Source organism: Pongo pygmaeus, chromosome 8, assembly GCF_028885625.2.
Source record: "Pongo pygmaeus isolate AG05252 chromosome 8, NHGRI_mPonPyg2-v2.0_pri, whole genome shotgun sequence".
Classification (NCBI taxonomy): Eukaryota; Metazoa; Chordata; class Mammalia; order Primates; family Hominidae; genus Pongo; species Pongo pygmaeus.
In genome coordinates this window covers 108,967,444-108,986,084 of record NC_072381.2, presented here as the reverse complement: position 1 = coordinate 108,986,084, position 18,641 = coordinate 108,967,444, and the positions used below count along the sequence as shown (strand labels likewise).

The window sequence follows — 18,641 nt, the reverse complement described above, 5'->3', positions numbered from 1 at the left end:
TCTCTTCTTTCTGCTTTGCCCCCTGGATTTCATCATTGCCATGTGTGGCCCAAGCAGCCGGCTTGAAAATGTATTTTGTTATCGTTAGAATAAAGTCTTGCACCAAGACAACTGGGTCATGTTAGAAAGTCCTTTTGCTTCCTTGTGCTCAGAAAAAGAGTTTGCTGGGTGTGGTGGCTCACGCCTGTAATCCCAGCACTTTGGGAAGCTGAGGTGGGAGGATCACTTGAGCCCAGGAGCTTGAGATCAGCCTGGGCAACCTAGTGAGACCCCTTCTCTACAAAAATTTAAAAAAAAATAGTCCAATGTGGTGGCACACACCTGTGGTTTCAGCTACTCGGGAGGCTGAAGCAGAAGGATTGTTGAGCCCAGGAGGTTAAAGCTGCAGTGAGTGGTGATCGCACCACTGCACTCCAGCCTGGGCAATAGAGCAAGACCCTGTCTCAAAATAAAACATAAAAAAAGAAGGCAGGCCGGGTGTGGTGGCTCATGCCTGTAATCCCAGCACTTTGGGAGGCCGAGGTGGGTGGATTACTTGAGGTCAGGAGTTTGAGACCAGCCTGGCCAACATGGTGAAACCCTGTCTCTACAAAAATACAAAAATTAGCTGGGTGTCGTGGTGGGTGCCTGTAATCCCAGTTACTCAGGAGGCTGAGGCAGGAGAATCACTTGAACCGGGGAAGCGGAGGTTGCAGTGAGCAGAGATGGTGCCATTGCACTTCAGCCTGGGTGACAGAGCGAGACTCTATGTCAAAAATAAATAAATAAATAAATAAATAAAATAAAAGAGAAGGCAGAGCTGGCCATCTCTTCACCATCCTCCCCGTCGTCACTGCTTCTGGATCCCTGTGACTGAGGGTGTCCTCAACTCAGCCCTTGAGCACCTTAGACTCTTTGAGTGTTGGAAGAGGATCAGGTCTGGGTGCATAACTTCCCACCTGGAGGGTCAGATCCTTGCTATGCTAAGCAGTGATGACAGGCTGGTGACAACAGACCAAACTATGACTGTCTTTGTATGTTGGCAATGGCACCCCCAGGGGAACCTTGCAAATATGCAGATTTTAACATCCCTCATTTCAGATCTGTCAGGGTGGGACAAGTTCTTCTGGCCTGTGAGTTCCTGCCATACACAGTCCTGGAGCCTGCTGGCTCTGAGTTGCTCATTTGCATTTGGCCACAGGGTTCTGGTCAGGGGAACTCCCCTCTCCCCCACCCTTCCTCCATGACTTGGCTTACTCCTTCTGCTCCAAGCCCATGGCTCAGTGGACACTAGGCAGCTCTCTCCTGGGGCGCAGGGAGGGTACCCTTGAAGGCTAGTGGATAGGAAGCAAGTTTCTGAATGGACACTGGTACTAGGCCTTCCTTCTGGGATGAGGTGGCTCCCGCCAGACCTAAAGCTGGCTTTTCTGGCTCTGGCTGTGCCTGCCTTCTAGGTTTGTCTACTGCACATCTGACAGGTCTTGTGATGGAACCTCAGTGATACCAAGATGGAGACAATGAGGTCCTTGTCCTCAGAGGACTCCTGGCCAGATAGGGGAGGTGGGCAAGGAAACAGCAGTTTTAAAACAGTGTCACAAGTGCTGCACGGGGCTGGGGCCACGCCATGTAGGCGTCTCAGCAAGGCACACAGACCTGCCGTGGCTGCTGAGCCTAATTTACTGAGCTTTCTAAATGGGTCAGCTGGGTGAAGAGGATAGTACCTGTGCAGAGGACATCTGTTCAATGGTAGCAGCCACTGTCCCCATGTGCCACGTCTTCCATGTGGGACATCTCTTTCATAGCCCTGGAGCACCTACTGTGTGGTTCTGTTTCAGAGGAGCTATTGCAGATTGCTACTTGTTCAATAAAATTATTGAAGTTTAAAAAGTTCTAATTAATATGTGTTGGCCCAGGAGCCACCTCCCACCTTTTCTTTATTGTTAGGAAGAGCCCAGTAGTTTCTTGGGAGACAAAGGAGGGCATGAATCTTAACTCCTTGTGATTCCAGGATCACTGTCCCACAGCCAGGTTCCTGACACTAGGAGATGCACATGAAATATCCTCCATCAGGGAAGGAATCTCCCTCCAGTGAGAACTCCCGAGAGGCTGATGATTGACCGGGATTGACAGGACAGGGAAAGAGCAGCCCTTTCACATCCCAGGTCAAGACCAGTGAGGCCCAGAGAAGTGTCCCAACCTTCCCACGCTGGGAAAGGCAGCCAGGGCCAGGGCTGAGCACTGAGCACCAGGCCTCCTTCCTGGCTTCTCCCCTCTCTGGAAGCTTAGCATTAGACAGAGCCGCCGAGCTGTGGTGCTGAAGGGTTAACTCGGGGCTCCCCAGAGAGCCGCACACTCCTGACCCTCTCATCTTCCAGGCCCTCTCAGCTGCAGCCTTCTGGGCATAGCTGGGTCACGTGAGAGCCAGATGTGGGGATTTCCCAAGCAGTGGTGTGTGCGTGCGCACTGCGTACATGCACAGCTCTGTTTACGTGGCATCTCAGCGCTCAGGGTATTGGTCTGGACCCACGCAGAGCAGGGGAGGGATGGGGTAAGGAAAGGCTCAGGGGCTCCCAGCAAACACCATGGGAGGCTGCACCAAGCCCTGCTCCCCCCAGACATTACACATGAACAGGTTGTTCCTGCTCGGGCTCCTGTTTCCTGTAGCGTCCATCCTGCCAGAGACTGTACTGGTTAGGGGTAATTTTTCTAAAAATCTCTTTGAAGGGCATTAAAGCAGATGCTGGGAGCCAAGAGCCCTTCAGGATGTTCTGCAGGCTCGGAGGCCTGCACGGGAGCCACTGTGCCCAGCACAAGCCAGGCCTGTATGCCTGTATGTGGTTCCAGAGGCCAAGCCTGGACTAGAGAGGGCAAAGCCGTGGGCACCAAGAGGGTCCTGGGGCAGTGGGGTAGCTGGGCCTCAGTTTTCCATGAACCCTTGGGCTTCAGAGCAGTGAGTATTCATCTTTCCATCAGCCACTGAGGGTTAATTGGGCACCTCCTGCATTCGAGGTGTTGTGGGGTGCTGACAGGGTTAAGGCCTTGAAGGAACTAAAGGTCTGATTGAAGAGACTCATAACAAATCTTTATTAAGCACCTACTATGCGCTATGCGCTTGCTAGGACTACAGCCCTAACTGGACATTTGGAGCCAGTGGGAACAGTCAGTGAACAAAGATCCTGCCCAGGGCATGATGAGGGAGACAGCAAACCTTGAAAAGTGGGTGTCCTCAACCTCAGTCCAGGAATGAATTCTCCTCCTACCCCTGACCCCCAATCCCCACACCTGTCTTGCACCAGTGGATGGCAGCATCCAGCCAGACGTCCCTGAGGCTCCATGAGGCCTACCCCAAAGATGGGTCCAGTTATACCTTCAAAGCATCCAGGACTCAGCCCTGCCGTCTCCTCCCTCAGACCTTCCGGGACCCAGCCTGTCTCCCCAAACCTACATGACTCCTGAAGCAGACAGGAACGCTGGGGAGGGTGTCTGTGGTTGTGTGTCTGATGCTTTGAGACAGAGGGTGGAGAGTCAGATAGTCTCAACCAGCGGCCACTGATGCTCCTGAAATAGTTGGTGGTTGATTCATTGATAATCCGATACCAAGAGTCCAGTCTGGAGAGAAGGAGACATTCCACATTTTGTTGTCCGGGGAGGGGAATGTCTGTCCTGAGTCCATTGCTATTGACTCCATCACTCACTCACGGCTCTCAGGGAGACTAAGCCAGGGAGGAGGCGGATTGCAAGACTAGGGGCTGGAGACCAGCGGCTGCTGACTTCATCCCACTGCCGGCCTCTCTGCTGCTCCTTCTCTGTGTGAACTCAAATACTGGCTTTAGCTCGGGCTTCTGGGGGAGCTGGTGGGTGGGGGAATTGGAGGGAGGATCTCCCAGTAAGTGGGGGAGGACCACCAAGGCAGGCCACCCCAGGGAGGGAGGTGGCTGGGATCCTGGAACTCAGAACAAACTTGAGTTTGTCCCTTCTCTGCACACAAATGCCCTGGGGTGGGGAGAGGTGAGAACCTGAGAACTGAGGGGGAGGCCGCAACCCAAGGGGCTGCCATGGGTTGGGCAGCAGCTGCTGGGAGCACAGAGGCTCTGAACCTGCCAGCCTCCCTGGCCAGCACCCCTCTGTCCACCCACGGCACCTCCCACTAACCCACCACCTGTCTTTAACCAGGAAGCTTCCGGTCTTCTCAGCAGGGTGGAGGGAGGTGACAGAACTACCTGCTACTCCGTGCCAGGGCAGCCCCCTCTAGGCAGCCGCAGTGGTCCTAGGGCGTCCTTGGCTTCTCCATCCACACCCACTTAGGCTGGGCTGACCCTTCTGGCCCCAGGCCTGGCCTAGGCAGGCACCCTTGGACTTAGTCCCTAAGGGGCTGTGGAGGGTCTCCCGACCCAGCCCCCACTGTACCCCATCCTACCCCATCCCCCGCCTGAGCAGGGAAACTGCTCCTTGACTACATAACCCAGGGCCAGAGGGTCAATAGCGCATTCCTACCCTGGGTTGGGCTGCCCCCACACGTGTTCTGGATTCCAGGGAATGAAGCAAGTCCTTTCTTGCTGCATTTACGAAAAGCAGCAGAAATAAAGAAAGCCTTGGCCAGTGGCCAGGGAGGATCAGAAAATGACATCCCCCATGAGGACCCTTTGTTCCCAATTCCTGGCCAGCCTGCCTGGGCTTAAGTCTGATGCCATCATTTCTTGCTATAGGGCCTTGGGAAAGAACCTTAACTTTTCTTTTTCTTTTCTTTTCTTTTTTTTGTCCCCGAGACGGAGTTTCGCTCTTGTTACCCAGGCTGGAGTGCAATGGCGCGATCTCGGCTCACTGCAACCTCCGCCTCCCGGGTTCAAGCAATTCTTCTGCCTCAGCCTCCCAAGTAGCTGAGATTACAGGCATGCACCACTATGCCTGGCTAAATTTATATTTAGTAGAGATGGGGTTTCAACATGTTGGACAGGCTGGTCTCGAACTCCTGACCTCAGATGATCCACCCACCTCAGCCTCCCAAAGTGCTGAGATTACAGGCGTGAGCCACCGCACAAGGCCAGAGCCTTAACTTTTCTGAGCCTCACTTTCCTTATCTGTAAATTACAGACTGTTGTGACGATTAAACAAGGAAATGCTCATAAATGTTTAGCACAGCACCTAGCATGAATGTTAAGTAAGTGGAAACTGGTATAATTATTCTAGCTCCAGCCCTACTACTTATTTGCTGTGTGATCTTAGGCAAGTCTCTTCTCTGGTTCTGAGTCCCTAAATAGTCCTTCCACCAAGAAGTCCCTAAATAGTCCTTCCACCAAGAAGTCAAAGATGTAGCAGAGAGAGGGGACCTGGAGACAAACAATGGCCTGGCTTTCCATTTGGGATTTGCTTTCTGTCTTTAAGAAGATATCCATCAGAAATTCAGCTTTACTAGATTTCTTCTTGAGTACTTCTGTTTATTTAGCTCAGTGGCCCCAAACCCTCAGGCCTTGGGCATAGCTAGCTACATAATTTGCAGGATCCACTGCAAAATGAAAATGAAGACTATCTCATTCATAAATTATTGATGAAACCCCTGACAGAAGAGCATTAAATCAGCTGCAGGGACCCTTCTAAACCTGGGACCCTAGGCCACTGCCCAGATCATACCTCCATGAAGCCAGCTCTGCCTTGGAGGCTCTGAGTGTAGGAGCAGGCCTGGGGTCCGAGCTGCTGCAATAACAGCATTCACCCCTCGCCCTCCAGTGCAAGGGCACTCTTTTTTCATGCCATGGGTATCTCTGACCAGCTGGCTGCTGCTTACCCTGGAACAAGCTTTTGTAGAGTTGCCCATGTCAGAAGCAGCTCACACACTGAACAACTGCCCCCTGGACCAGACTTCCACCCAGGTGGGCTTGGATTGGAAGTCATACTTGAACTATTTGTTTTCTGTCATCTTAATTGGTGTTTGTTTTTGTTTTGTTTTATTTTGTTTTGTCTGTTTGTTTGTTTTTAAGAGACAAAGCCTTGCTCTGTTGTCCAGGCTGGAGTGCAGTGGCGTGATGTCAGCTCACTGCAACCTCCACTTCCCGAGTTCAAGCAATTTTCCTGCCTCAGCCTCCTGAGTAGCTGGGATTACAGGCACACACCACCACACCTGGCTAATTTTTGTATTTTTAGTAGAGACGGGGTTTCACCACGTTGGCCAGGCTGGTCTCAAACTCCTGACCTCCTGATCTGCCTGCCTTAGCCTCCCAAAGTACTAGGATTACAGGCGTGAGCCACCGCGCCCAGCCTGGTGCCATGTTTTTTAAGACTTTTTAAGAATTACGAATTGGCCATCCATGTTTTTCCCAGATGACATTCACATGGCTTTCACTGTTGCGCCTCAGTTTCTGCTGCTCTGAGCATGACAACCTGTTTCAGGTCCTCTAAAGTGAGTATCACATAGGCCAAACTACTTCTTTGTAAAGGACTGATAACCCTATTGGGCTGTCGTAAAGATTTGAGTTGCTGTGTGCCTATACAGTAGTGCCTACCACAAGGAAGTGCCCTGTTCATGGCAACAATGACAATTACTGTTACTACTATATAATAGGACTAGCATCTCTTAGGCCCTAATTATTTGATGGCCTGAAAGTGGTGGCCGAATTTCCTGGTGTCCTAACCAGAAAGGAAAAGAAACGTGGAGTCTGCAGGAAACCTGAGAAATCTAGCCTTGTACAAAGTTTAGTTGTATGGGAGAGGAAAGGCTAAACTGCAGCAGTTATTTAGAAACCAGTTCAAAACTGCAGTGAGGTAAGAACAGTATTCCCAAAGAGAGAGAGGGCTTGAGTACTCCAGTGTGTAGAGATACTGAAGGATGGAAGGGCATGGAGAAGACAAGGAGGTGTTCATTCCATCGGGCCCCCGGCCTGTTGCCCCTCCCCTCCCCAGAGCCCAGGGCAGGGATGTGGAAAGAAACTGACAAGGCTGGTGCCCCTGCCCTGGTCCCCTGAGCCTGTGGTTCTCTTTCATTCTCCGTGGAGTTTGCGCTGTTGGCTGTACTCATTCCGGTCTCTCCCACCTGGGCTCATGGCCCACTCTGGATTTATTAGTTTGGATGGATGGAACTTGCTTTACACCAGGGAAGCATTCCTGGAAACATGGTTTCAGACTAGATTTGGATAAATTCAACCCAATTCTCACTGCTCTGGAGTTACTCAAGGTTAAAAGAAGCCTTACTACGAATCTATAAGGGCCCTTTTAAAAATTATTTTATACTTACTTATTTATTTTGAGACAGGCTCTCACTCTGTTGCCCAGGCTGGATTGCAGTGGCGTGATCATGCCTCACTGCAGTCTCAACCTCCCTGGGCTCAAGCAATCCTCCCACTTCAGCCTCCAGAGTAGCTGGGACCACAGGTAGGCACCACCACACCTGGCTAGATTTTTATTTTTTGTAGAGACAGGGTCTCACTATGTTGCCCAGGCTGGTCTCCAACTCCTGGGCTCAAGCAATCCTCCCACAGTGGTCTCCCAAAGTGCTGGGATTACAGACGCGAGCCGCCATGCCCAGCCTTTATTATTATTATTTTTAAGACCAGTCGAGTGCAGTAGTGAGACGGGGAGAAAGAGTGGAAGAAGAAGTTTGACGTGTAACTCACTGGAACAGTTGAGATACTCACCATCTTCAGAGCAGCCAAGGACCCTCTCCTAACCTAGGCCTATCCAGTTGTTCCTATGAAGTCCTTGGATGTATGTGTGCTGGGTGGGGTGGGTTGTCCTTAAAGTTAGGGGCACCTGCAGTGTTGTTCTTTGGTTTCTCAGCATCACCTGGGCCTGTCAAGAATCAGGTTCAGCATCTAAGTGCCTTTGGGTCCCTGTATTTGGCCGGAATCTGCAGGACCCTGGTTTTCTCCTGGCCTGGCTTCTCGCTGGTATTGCGAGCAATGCCAGGAGGGACAGCCATGGCAGGGACATGAGCACTGTGGGCTGTGTGAGGGAGGGACATGGCATGCCTGCCATTTTCCAGGAACCTACTGCTTTTGCTTTCAGCTTTGTCCCTACCACTTACTCCTCTTTGTGTCCAGAGGCCTAATTCATAGCCCTCCAAAACCTTTCCCAGGCATTAGGCCATTTCAGTCTTAACCCTGCAAAGAAGGCAGGGCAGGTGTTTTTTCCCCATTTACAGAAGAAGGAACAGACGTTTGGAGATTTCCTAGCTATCCCAGAGTCAGCGAGCTAAGTGGCAAAGCCAGCACAAGAACCAAGGTTGCTTTTATTCTTGCTCCAGATCTCTGCCCTCTGTGCCTCCTGAATCATCTGCTATTTTGGACTTGGGTTGCCTCAATTGAGCCTGCATTCAAGTGGTTTTCCCAGGAAGGACAGTCCGTTTCTCTGGAAAGATTCATTTCTGCTGTGGTCCCCTTGCGTTATGGAGACTACCAGTTTTTTGCTGGGAAGGTCTAGAACATCAGACAACTGCCTCAGGCAGGCCATCAGACAGGAGCAATAGGCCCAAATGCTTAACTGTACAGATGTGAGCACTGAGGCCCGGAATATTTATTTATTTATTTATTTATTTATTTATTTATTTAGACAGAGTCTCGCTCTGTCACCCAGGCTGGAGTACAGTGGCACGATCTTGGTTCACTGCACCTTCTGCCACCCGGGTTAAAGCGATTCTCATGCCTCAGCCTTCCAAGTAGCAGGGATTACAGGTGCTCACCACCATGCCCTGCTAATTTTTGTATTTTCAGTACAGACGGAGTTTCACCATGTTGGCCAGGCTGGTCTCGAACTCCTAACCTCCAGTGATCCACCCACCTCGGCCTCCAAGTGCTGGGATTACAGGGTGAGCCACCGCCCAGCCGAAGCCCAGAGTCTTTAAGCCACTTGCCCAAGGCCACACAGTGTGTTCTCAGCAAGAGCCAGGGTACAGGTTTCCAGTCTGATGCCCTTCACTTTCTAGCAGGCCGGTGACCCTGCTCTGTAGGGCCCTTGGTTCTGGGTCACCAGAGGAGAGGAAGGCAGGGACAGGGGGAAGGCAGGAAGCAGTTGGTTTGTGTCAGTCACAGCTGCTCACTTGGCTGCGCCGCCCTCCCCCACCGCCACTGCTTCTTCACCCCTGTCCCTCTGTCTCTCCAACTCCCCGTCTTCCCAGCCCTTAGCCAACAGCCTTGTCTGCTCCTGGCCGGAGAACCAGGGTTTGTGAGCCAGGGGCTCTCCTCTGTTCATTGTAATGAGGGAGAAGGGGTCCTTCCCACCCCTTGAGAGCTTGCTAGGGTGGGCTAGAGAGAAGGGGGAGGGACTTTGAGTGGGAGCAGCAGAACTGGATTAATTCTGCAGGTCAGGGGACTGGGAAATAAATCATGTTTTAGAGAGAGGTTTCTTTAGAGAGAGGTTTCTTTTTAAAAAGACAGGCTTACTTCTGGTCTGCTTTCCATTTTCCTTTACGGAGAGATATGGGAAGGCCTGCTTATGGGGACTGAAGGGGACAGGCATGAGCTCCAGTTGTCTGCTCACAGGCCATGTCCAGCCCCCTTTGTGGTTTTATAAATAAAGTTTTATTGGAACACAGCTCACTCATTCTTTTATGTATTGCCTGTGGCTACTTTTGTACTATAAGAATAGAGTTGAGTAGTCTCAACAGACACCATCTGGCCCCCAAAGCCTACAATGTTTATTCTCTGGCCCTTTGCAAGCACCTGTGCAGCAGAGCAGGTCTTCTTGGGTTCTCCAGGCCCAGGCAAAACAGCTTTCCTTGACTCACTGAAAGAGGTTAGCGCTTCTCAGGTCTCCTTATGAAGAACCCAAAAGGAACCCAAAGTAGACAAAGTGGTCAAGCAAACTGAAGTGGAGAGTGGCATGGGGAAAGGGCCAGATGGGGCTGGGATGGGCCTGGTGCTAGGCCTGCTCAGGGGCATTTCAGGGCCTTGCAGCAGGCAGCTCACTTGGACACATCTCTGGGATGCAGCAGCAGGGAGTTTAAACTTCAGCAAGATGTGGGCACCAGGCAGCAACACCCACATTCTGAACCCAGACCTCCTTGGCCATACCACCTTAAATCCTTGTGGAGGCCCTTGGTGTGTCTACTTTGTCTCAGCCCTACCAGGGCTTGAAAGCTGGGCCAGCATTGCTCCTGCTCCCCAAGGAGGCTGCTGACTGCTGAACCTGGGGAGGGGCTGTAACCTCAGATTTTGCCCTGTTTGTCTCTGGGTGAGGTCCCCTGGATTCCCTCTACCTTCCATTCCAGATAACCCGGTGTCTGAGAGTGACTGTGGGGCAGTATCTCTAACAGGGTGCCAGCTTTTTCTTGGTGCATCCAGTATTGAACACTGTCTAGTTCTCGTCCTTGCAGGCCGGGGGCATGATTTTCTGGGTGTTCCCAGAGCTGATTGAACCCAGGGAGGCAGGCTTATGCTAACCACACTCATGGGAGTTACTGCCAGTGGCGGCTAACCATTATCAAGCACTGACTATGTAGTAGGCACTGCACTGGGCACTATTACATATTATCTAACTCAATTCTCACAGTAACCCAGAAGGTAAGTATATCACGTCATCCAGATTTTTACAAGTTCAGGAACAGGCTCAGAGAGGGTAAGTCACTTCTTCAAAGGAGCAGAGCCTAGATTTGAACCCAGGCAGTCAGACCCCAAAGGCCTTGCTAGACCGCTCCACCAAAACCCCACTCTGCTAATTTACAATGAGAACCGGAAGGGGGCCAGGCTTTCTAATTCTATACCAGGAGCCAAGCTGCAATTGGAAGGTGGCTTGCTGAGTGAGAGAAAGAGTCAGGTGCTTTAAATAGAGAGCAGCATCAAGCTCTGATTAGCTGAGGTGTGTTTCTCTGCAAGAGATGGACACTGCTGTACTAGCTGTGTGACCTTGGGCAAGTTACTTAACCTCTCTGGTTCAGCTTCTTCATCTGCAAAATGGAGGGGATAATAGTACTCATCGTTGTAGGTTTGTTGGGAAAAATACGAGTTACTATAAGCAAAGTGCTCAGCAGGATGCTTGGCAAACAGGAAATGCTGTATAAGTGTCTGCTGCTATTTATCAGTGCTCTCTGAATGGGTCAGGCTGCTCTCCTGGCAAGCGCCTGGTGGGCAGTGTGAGGGTTTGTCTCTCAGACCTGCAATTCAGCATTGCCTTTTAATTGTCCCCACTGCAGCCAGTGCTCTGCTCCTTTGGAGGTGATGAGCAGCCCAGCAGAGAAAGCAGCAGCCTGGGGATGCCACCAGACCTGGTTCCATGTCTGAGAGTCCTCCCCGGTAAAATGGGGCTAAACATGCCTACCCACTTGATGGGGTTGCCATGGGGACTAAATGAGTCACTGCAGTTCGACTGCGTCGATGCCCTTGACATAGTGGCCCTCTTCTCTTCTATTCTAGAAATGCGCAAACCATTGATTAGACCAAGAGCTTTCTGCCTCATTCAGATGTTAACGGTATCACATCTCAATCATAAGTTCTTTATGCTGCTTTGATTTTGCTCCTTCCTCTTGGCAGGAGGACAACTCTAAATCCCATTTCACAGGTGAGGAAACTGAGGCCCAGATTGGACACCACTGTCTGAGCCTGGAGTAGAGCCCTCATATTTTCTGGTCACTCAAGGTCCCTGTCCTTCTGCATTGGGGTTGGGGAGCGAGACTCCCTAAAACGATGCTCCCTCTGCTCTGCTGGGGCCGATCTGTCTTCCTCAGTGCAGGGGGGGCTGCAGTAAGGGCTGGATGACACATCAGGGTCTAGTGGGTGTGGTGCCCCCGGGCCTAGAGATGGGTCTTGGGTGCTCCAACCCTGACATTTGAGATTCTGGGTCCAGACCACTGAGCCCACTGGCCTTTGAGGATCCTTGCAACCATCAGGCCCCATGGGACCCAGCCACCCACATGGCCAGAAAGGAAGGGTCAGGCTGCCTTGTACAGGGCTGTGATAACCACGGGCCCCGTTCCAGGGAAGATCGTGTGGGATTCTCTGTGCTCCAAAGGAGTCCTGCGTTTTGGCGGACACCTCATTATCCCTGTCCCAGCCGGCTGTGTCCCAATGCCTCTGTAATCACACAGGCCCACGCCCAACAGCCAGCCCAGGGCCAGGAAATCACTCTCCTCCCTCCTCCGCCTTCCGCCCGCGGCCAGCCGAGCGCGGCGCCTGCAGCCACTCACTGTGGACCTCCTGCCTGCCTAACCGTTCTCTCTCTGGTTCTCCTCTCCTGCTGCCGCTTGCTCTCGGGGACTCGGAAGTGTGGCTGTCCAGCTGGGCTGAGTCGCCCAAGAAGGACGTGACAGGTACTGCCCAGCGTGCATGCGTGTGTGAGCATGTGTGTTCCAGGCCCGTGTGTGCGGGAGCCGGTGCCTGCAGGCCCTGCGCATGCTTCCCTGTGATGTGCAGCAGCTGTTTGCCAGCATGGCAGGGGGTCTGCCACTTGCTGTGCCCTCTACCTCCCCGGTCAGATCTGAACATGGGGCCCTTTGCTGAGTGATGACCACGTAGCTCAGCGTGTAAGCACATGTGCTCTGGACTCAGGGTGTGTGGGTTTGAATTCCAGCTCTGCTACATCCTGGCCGTGCTGCCTTGGGTGGGGTGTGTAACCTCCCTAAGGGGAAGCCATCCCACCTCGTGGGGAGCCTGGCACACAGAAAGTGCTCAGGCAGTGGTGGGGCTTTCGCCATCTTCAGCCTTATCTCAATTGGCTGTCTCAGTGAGAGAGCCCAGCCAAAGATGGTTCATCTCACTTTAGGCAGGTAAACTGAGGCAGAGAGCAGAGGGCCCTGACAGCCAAGCCTCATTTCCAGTGATCTCATTGGGGAGCTGCAGATTTGGGGTAGGGAGTGGGGCAGCTCTGTGACTGTGACTGAGGGTGGGTCACAGCCCCCATGCCCAGCAATCCAGAGCTTGGCCTGCCTGGCTGAGATGGCCCTCAGGGACTAGGGCCTTGGCCTGTGTCTGGGAGGAGCTGGGCAGGGGTCAGGGACTTGCCTTCAGCCTTTGGTTTTACGGGACCATGGCAGAGAATCCCAGACAGCAGGGTTCTCAGCTCCTGGATGGAGATGGTCGGAGGAGGGATGGAATTTCCAGAAGGGTCTTCTATGGGACCCCTCCATTTTTGAGACTGTTACACACCCTGACCCTCCAGCCCCAAACCTGAGAGCAGAGGTTCAGGCTGGGGGAATAGGGGACAAAGCAGAAGGGTGGGAGCTGAGTAGGGTGGTAGGGCTGGGCCAGCCCCAGCGTTTAGAGCCCAAAGCCCAGCCCCTCCTGCTGCAGCTGTGGGCGGGGAATGGGAGGTAAACGTGTTGGGAGGAGTCCAGAGGAGAAGAGAAGGCAGTGGGTCGGAGGGCGTTGCAATCTCCTTCTGGAGTTTCCTGTGACGAGGGCCTGGGCCTGAGCTAATCACTGGGCTCCTGTCCCTTTTTCCCCTCTCCACACGCCAGTGAGCCAGAGCCCACTTGGCCCACAGCAATACATTTTATTCACCAAACGTATAGCGGAGGGGCCAGCAGTCCCAGTCCAGCCCAGGAGGAACGAGTTATAAGGGGCTAGAGGGACTTTTGTAGGATGCCCAGGGTTGAGGAGTCGTGGGGAGCCTGGGGTGGAGGCCAGCACACGGCCTTACTAGCTCTGTGACCCTGGGGAGGACACTTAACCACGTCTCAAGATGATCCCAGCTGTTTGGAGTGAGAGGCCCAGGGGAGGTAGTGTGGGCTGGGGGAAAACCCAGCCAGACTGCGAGTCCAGGGCCAGAGTCTCTCTGGGCCTTGGTTTCTCCATGTGGAGTGTTGGAGGGTTCTTTGAGATATGAGACAGGAAACTCAGAGGTAAGGGCTGATGTTGGAGATCCTTATAGATCAGGGGCCTCAGGTTGCTTAGCCTGGCATCCCCCCAGAGTAGGCCCAGGGGGCTCTGAGCTGCCTCTCAATCCAGCTGGCAAGTACGTGTTACCTGCTGAAGGTAGGGTCTGGGAGGGGCATGTTGCAGGGACACAGCCCCAGGCCTCCCTTCCCCACCCTTCTCCTGGCACCTGCAGCCCTGGCACCGAGCTGCCTGCTGGTGAGCCCACGAAGGAACCAACACCTTTGCTGCTCCCCAGATCTCCCATTCCCTCCATTTGCTTTAAAAATGACCATCTATGGTTTCCATAGGACTTGAATCCCTGTCACTTCATTCCATGCTCAGAACAATTCCCATGAGGTAGGAACTGCTATTGTTCCTGTTTCCAGATGACGCTAAAGCTCAAGAGAGGTTACATGTCCTCCCCAGGATCTCAGAGCTAGTAAGGGCAAAGCAGGACTGGACCTCAGACCTTTGGATTCTAATTCTAAGCATTTCCATCATGAATTTCAGGTAATTACTATGTCCCATGTCATGTCCTGTGGCACCAGTCCTGGGGTGTCGAGAGACTCTTGTCCAAGGCCCATGCTTTGGTTGGGGAGCAATGCCCAACATAAAGTCCAGGAGGGAACAGAAGAGAGGGAACAAGAGTGATCAGGAGTCTCCTGGAGGACAGAGATGCTTGGGGAGAATTGGGAAATTGGGATTGGTAGAGAGAAGGGAAAGCATTCCAGCAGGGGGCAGCAGCTAGAGCACAGACTTGGAAAGTAAGAAGCTGCATGGAGCAGTGGTGTTGGGTGTTGGCGCCTAGTGGGTGCTCGATACATATGTTGAATCATGAATGATGTATGGAATGGTGGTGTGGGGGACGGGGATCAAAGAACTTGGGGAGCTCAGATTGGCAAGAAAGACTGGGCTTGAATTTGTCCTTTATAGGCAAGAGGGAGCCACAGAAGGCGCTGGAGCATGGGACTGACTTGGCAAAAGCCCAGTTGAGAAGTTTAAGTTGGCAGCCAGGGTTCCATCCAGCTGGTAGTTGAAGGAATGCAGATGTGAGGCAAGGGTGGGGCAGGGGTCCAGGGGACCCCTGGGACCCCAGCAGGTCCAGCCAGGGGCTCTGTAATAAAGCACAAGGGTCCATCCCTGGATGAGACTCATGCAAAGGCCCCTTCCAACCCAGGAGAGGCTCTGCTGTCTAGAAGAGGTACACCCCTTCTCCATGCTCCTGCCAAGCACTCCTCATCTAAAGACACCAGGCTCCCTCCACTGCCCCCTCCTCACTCAGGCAGACTCCTCCAGCCCCTAGTTCTGCAGGCCTTGGCTGGGAGGGGATCCAGAGTGGCCTCTGTGGGATGACATCACCGCCCACTGCCTGCCTGGCCTGCAAGTGGTTTCTCATCTGGATACCTGCTCGCAGCTCCCGCCCGCCCAGCTGCCCTGGCCAGGGAACACCCTAAGAGGCAGCTGCCAGAGGGAAGAGCTGGGAGCCTGCCTGTGCAAGGGGAGGGAAGGGCAGCCAGAAGGACAGAGTGTCCGTGTGTCCATCCCACAGCCTTTGGAGCAGCTCCTGAGAGGGGCCATAGCCTGTCTGTGCTTTCCAGTGCTTAGAGAACGTTTCCTTAACTTTTCTACCTGTGTCCCACAGAGACAGCCTTCAGGAAGGTCAGGCCAATTTTCCAGGAAGGTGGTGGGGGGAAGGGGTGTAGGGGTGTGGATTTAACTCCGCTTTGAAACCCTGCCTCAGATTTTCTTGGCTTGGATTAAAATGAGCTGATGTCTGTCCACTCCCCAGCACCTCCTGCTCGTCCTTCAAGCATCTTCTGGCCACAAGGCTGGGGCTCCTTGCTCCTCCTTACCTCAGTTTCCCCATCTCCCCTTTCTCCCTTCGAGTTTGGCTCATTTTCCCATATTCCATATCAGAGTCAAGGTATTCATATTGACACCACAAACCAGTGAGTCCCTCTGTTCATCTTTCTGCCAGTTCACACGTTTCACTGGTTCATTTCACACTTATTGAGTGCCTGCCACCTAACAGGCACTGTGATCTGGTCAGTAGAGGTGGCAAGAGTCAACTAGAAACCCATACTCTAGGCCAGGCATGGTGGCTCATGCCTGTAATCCCAGCACTTTGGGAGGCCGAGGCGGGCAGATCACTTAAGGTCAGGAGTTCAAGGCCAGCCTAACCAACATGGTGAAACTCCATCTCTACTAAAAATACAAACAAAAATTTAGCCAGGTATGGTGGCAGGCACCTGTAATCCCAGCTACTCGGGAGGCTGAGGCTGGAGAATTGCTTGAACCTGGGGGGCGGAGGTTGCAGTGAGCCAAGATTGCGCCACTGCACTCCAACCTGGGCGACAGAGCAAGACTCCATCTCAAAAAAAAAAAAAAAAAGAGAGAGAGAAAGAAACCCATACTCTAGTCTTTATTAAGCAGCAGCTGTGTCCCAGGTATCTGGGATGTAATGGGCCCTTCCCTAGGGACCAGGCACCGGTGGCCCATTGTAGGCCACATACAGTGCGGAAGTTAAGATCATAGGCAGTGGTGTCAGGTGGGCTTGGGTTCAATCCCAGCTGTGTGACCTTAGGGAATTCACTTACCCTCATGAGGCTTGCTTTGCCCATGCGTGAAACGGGGCCATCACAGGACCTACTGCACGGGGTTGCTCTGAGGATTGGATGAGGCAGCTCAGTGCTGTTGGATGCCTCCAAGTCAGCACTGATGAAGGCTTGCTGTCACTATTGCTATGATCTGGCCATACTCAGGCCTTGCGGGCTCTCTAACCTGCCACAGAACTCTCTGTTCTTCTGTTTGTTGCTGGAGCCTTTCTTTCCCACTCTTCTCATCCAGTGCCCCCACACTGGGAAAGGAGGCCCCATTTCTCGTAGGGCAGGGAGTGCACCCTTCTTGTGCCGGGTGCACTTAAGAAGTGCTGTTGGCCACAGAGGCTCCAGGCATGGAACAGGCACTGCGGTCCCCCTAGGGGCACAGTGGGAGGTAGTCCGTCAGCACAGCACCCGGCGCTGCCTCTGCCCAGCTGGCAGGGGCAGGCACAGAAGCTGGCACGCCTAAGTACAGAGGCGGGGCAGGCCCTGCTGCCCAGCTGTTGGTTGCATTTCTGCCTGAAATACAATCCCGGCTTTAGCAGGGCTGCTCAGAACTGTGCACGTGCGAATGTATGTGGCACACTCAGCTGTGCAGGGTCCCTTCTGCTTCTCCAAAGGGCTGAGATGGGCCTGCAGGGCCCACACCTCATGGGAGAAAACTGCCAGGGGCAATGGGTTTCTTTCCCTGGAAGGAGGCCTCCCCTTGGGATTTCCTAGAGTTCTGTGGCCATTGCCATCTGCCCTAGGTTGGAGGGAGCCTCCCCCCCAGAAGGACCCAAAGATCTAAGTAGTGTTTCTTGCACCTGGGTGCATACACGCACCACAGGGACACAGACGGGATGTCCAAAAACTACTCATGCCTGAGTCCCAGACCAAAGAAACCTGTCTCCCTGGAGCCCAGCATCAGTACTTTTAAAAAGCTCCTGGGTGATTCTGTGCTTCCAAGTTGAGGATTACTGTGCTAGAAGAACCAGACTGATGGAAACAAATCAGAGGCAGTTATTCTGCAATGGAAAGACAGATGGGCTTGGGCCTGAACAAAATCATACTGAATGAATGTGATGCTCTTCGTAGCAGCTGTGGGAGCTAGAGTCGTCTCTTGCCTGCTCTAGAGGGGTCTCTGGTTAGTCTTTTGTGAAATGGGAAGATAAAGGGGATGTTGTGGGCATGAAATGGGGCGGTTAATGTGCCTGGCACATCACATTTGCCAAGTCAAACTCAGGCGTGTGGGGAATGTGGCTACAGGCTGAGGCACCAAGGGGGCTGTGTGGAGCTTGGAGACACTCAGCAATTTTTGTAGCCAGGCTAGTGACATGAAGCCCCCTAGCCTTCAAGGAGATTGGCAGACATAGTTTATGCCAGTCGCAGTGGCCTATGCCTATAATCCCAGCACTTTGAGAGGCCCAGGCAGGAGTATCACTTGAGCCCAGGAGTTCAAGACCAGCCTGGGCAACAAAGTGAGACCTCAGCTCTACAAAAAATAAAAAAAAATTAGCCAGGTATGGTGGTGTGTGCCTTTGGTCCCAGCTACATGGGAGGCTGAGGTGGGAGGATTGCTTGAATCCAGGAGGTCAAGGCTGCAGTGAGCCATGATTGCACCACTGCACTCCAGCCTGGGCAACAAAGAGAGACCCTGTCTCAAAAAAAAAAAAGTGTACTAGGAATTCCCTTTGGGCTGGGGGTGGTCTAAGAAGGCTTCCTGTAGGAGGTGACTAGTCCATCTCTGGCTAGTGGATCCTTTTCACTCCTAGCTAAAAGCACATCGTATTTTAAGTGTCTTATCCCCACCTCCCCCCCCCCCCAATAATGGTGATGGGAAGAGTTGAAGTGCAGAGGTTTAAGCAGCATCCAATGCCACTCAGCTAGGAAGCTAAGAGGGCACCCAGCCTGTCTGCCTTCCTGCCTGGTGCCTGCTTAGCAAATGTCGTGCTGGTCCAGTGGCTGAGGAGGACAGAGAAGCTGCTTGCTCCTGGGAGTCCGCCTGCCCTCCCTCTGCTGCACCCAGCTTTTGACCCCTCAAGCCCCTCAAACTGCCGGGGCCTGACCACAAGCCCTGGCACTGAAAGGCAGAGAGAAACTGAGTCAGTCTCTGCAGCCAGAGGGCCTTCTCTGGAAGCAGGGCTGGGGGCAGGCCTGAGGCTGGTCGGACTGCACCCGGCCTGGGCTTGGTGGCAGCGCCTGGGTGAGCCCGAGGAGCAGGAACGGAGCGAACTTGAGGAAAAGTTGGCGGGGGGCGGGCTGGGCTCGCCAGCCGCTGGCGCGGGGACTTTCTTCTTGGGTTTCA

General features: G+C 53.1%; 1 protein-coding gene across 4 annotated transcripts in view; it reads left to right on the top strand.

Annotated features, from left to right (window-relative positions):
• SH3PXD2A (SH3 and PX domains 2A) overlaps positions 1 to 18,641 on the top strand; it is a 258,939-nt gene that overhangs the window by 174,136 nt on the left and 66,162 nt on the right. For 2 of the 4 annotated variants that reach the window (XM_054436530.2, XM_054436528.2), the window contains exon 7: positions 12,164 to 12,208. The exons of the other annotated variants lie outside the window; for them this stretch is intronic. In XM_054436530.2, coding sequence (XP_054292505.1) covers positions 12,164 to 12,208 — 45 coding nt within the window. The remainder of the gene's footprint in view (positions 1 to 12,163; positions 12,209 to 18,641) is intronic. 4 annotated transcript variants of the gene reach the window in all.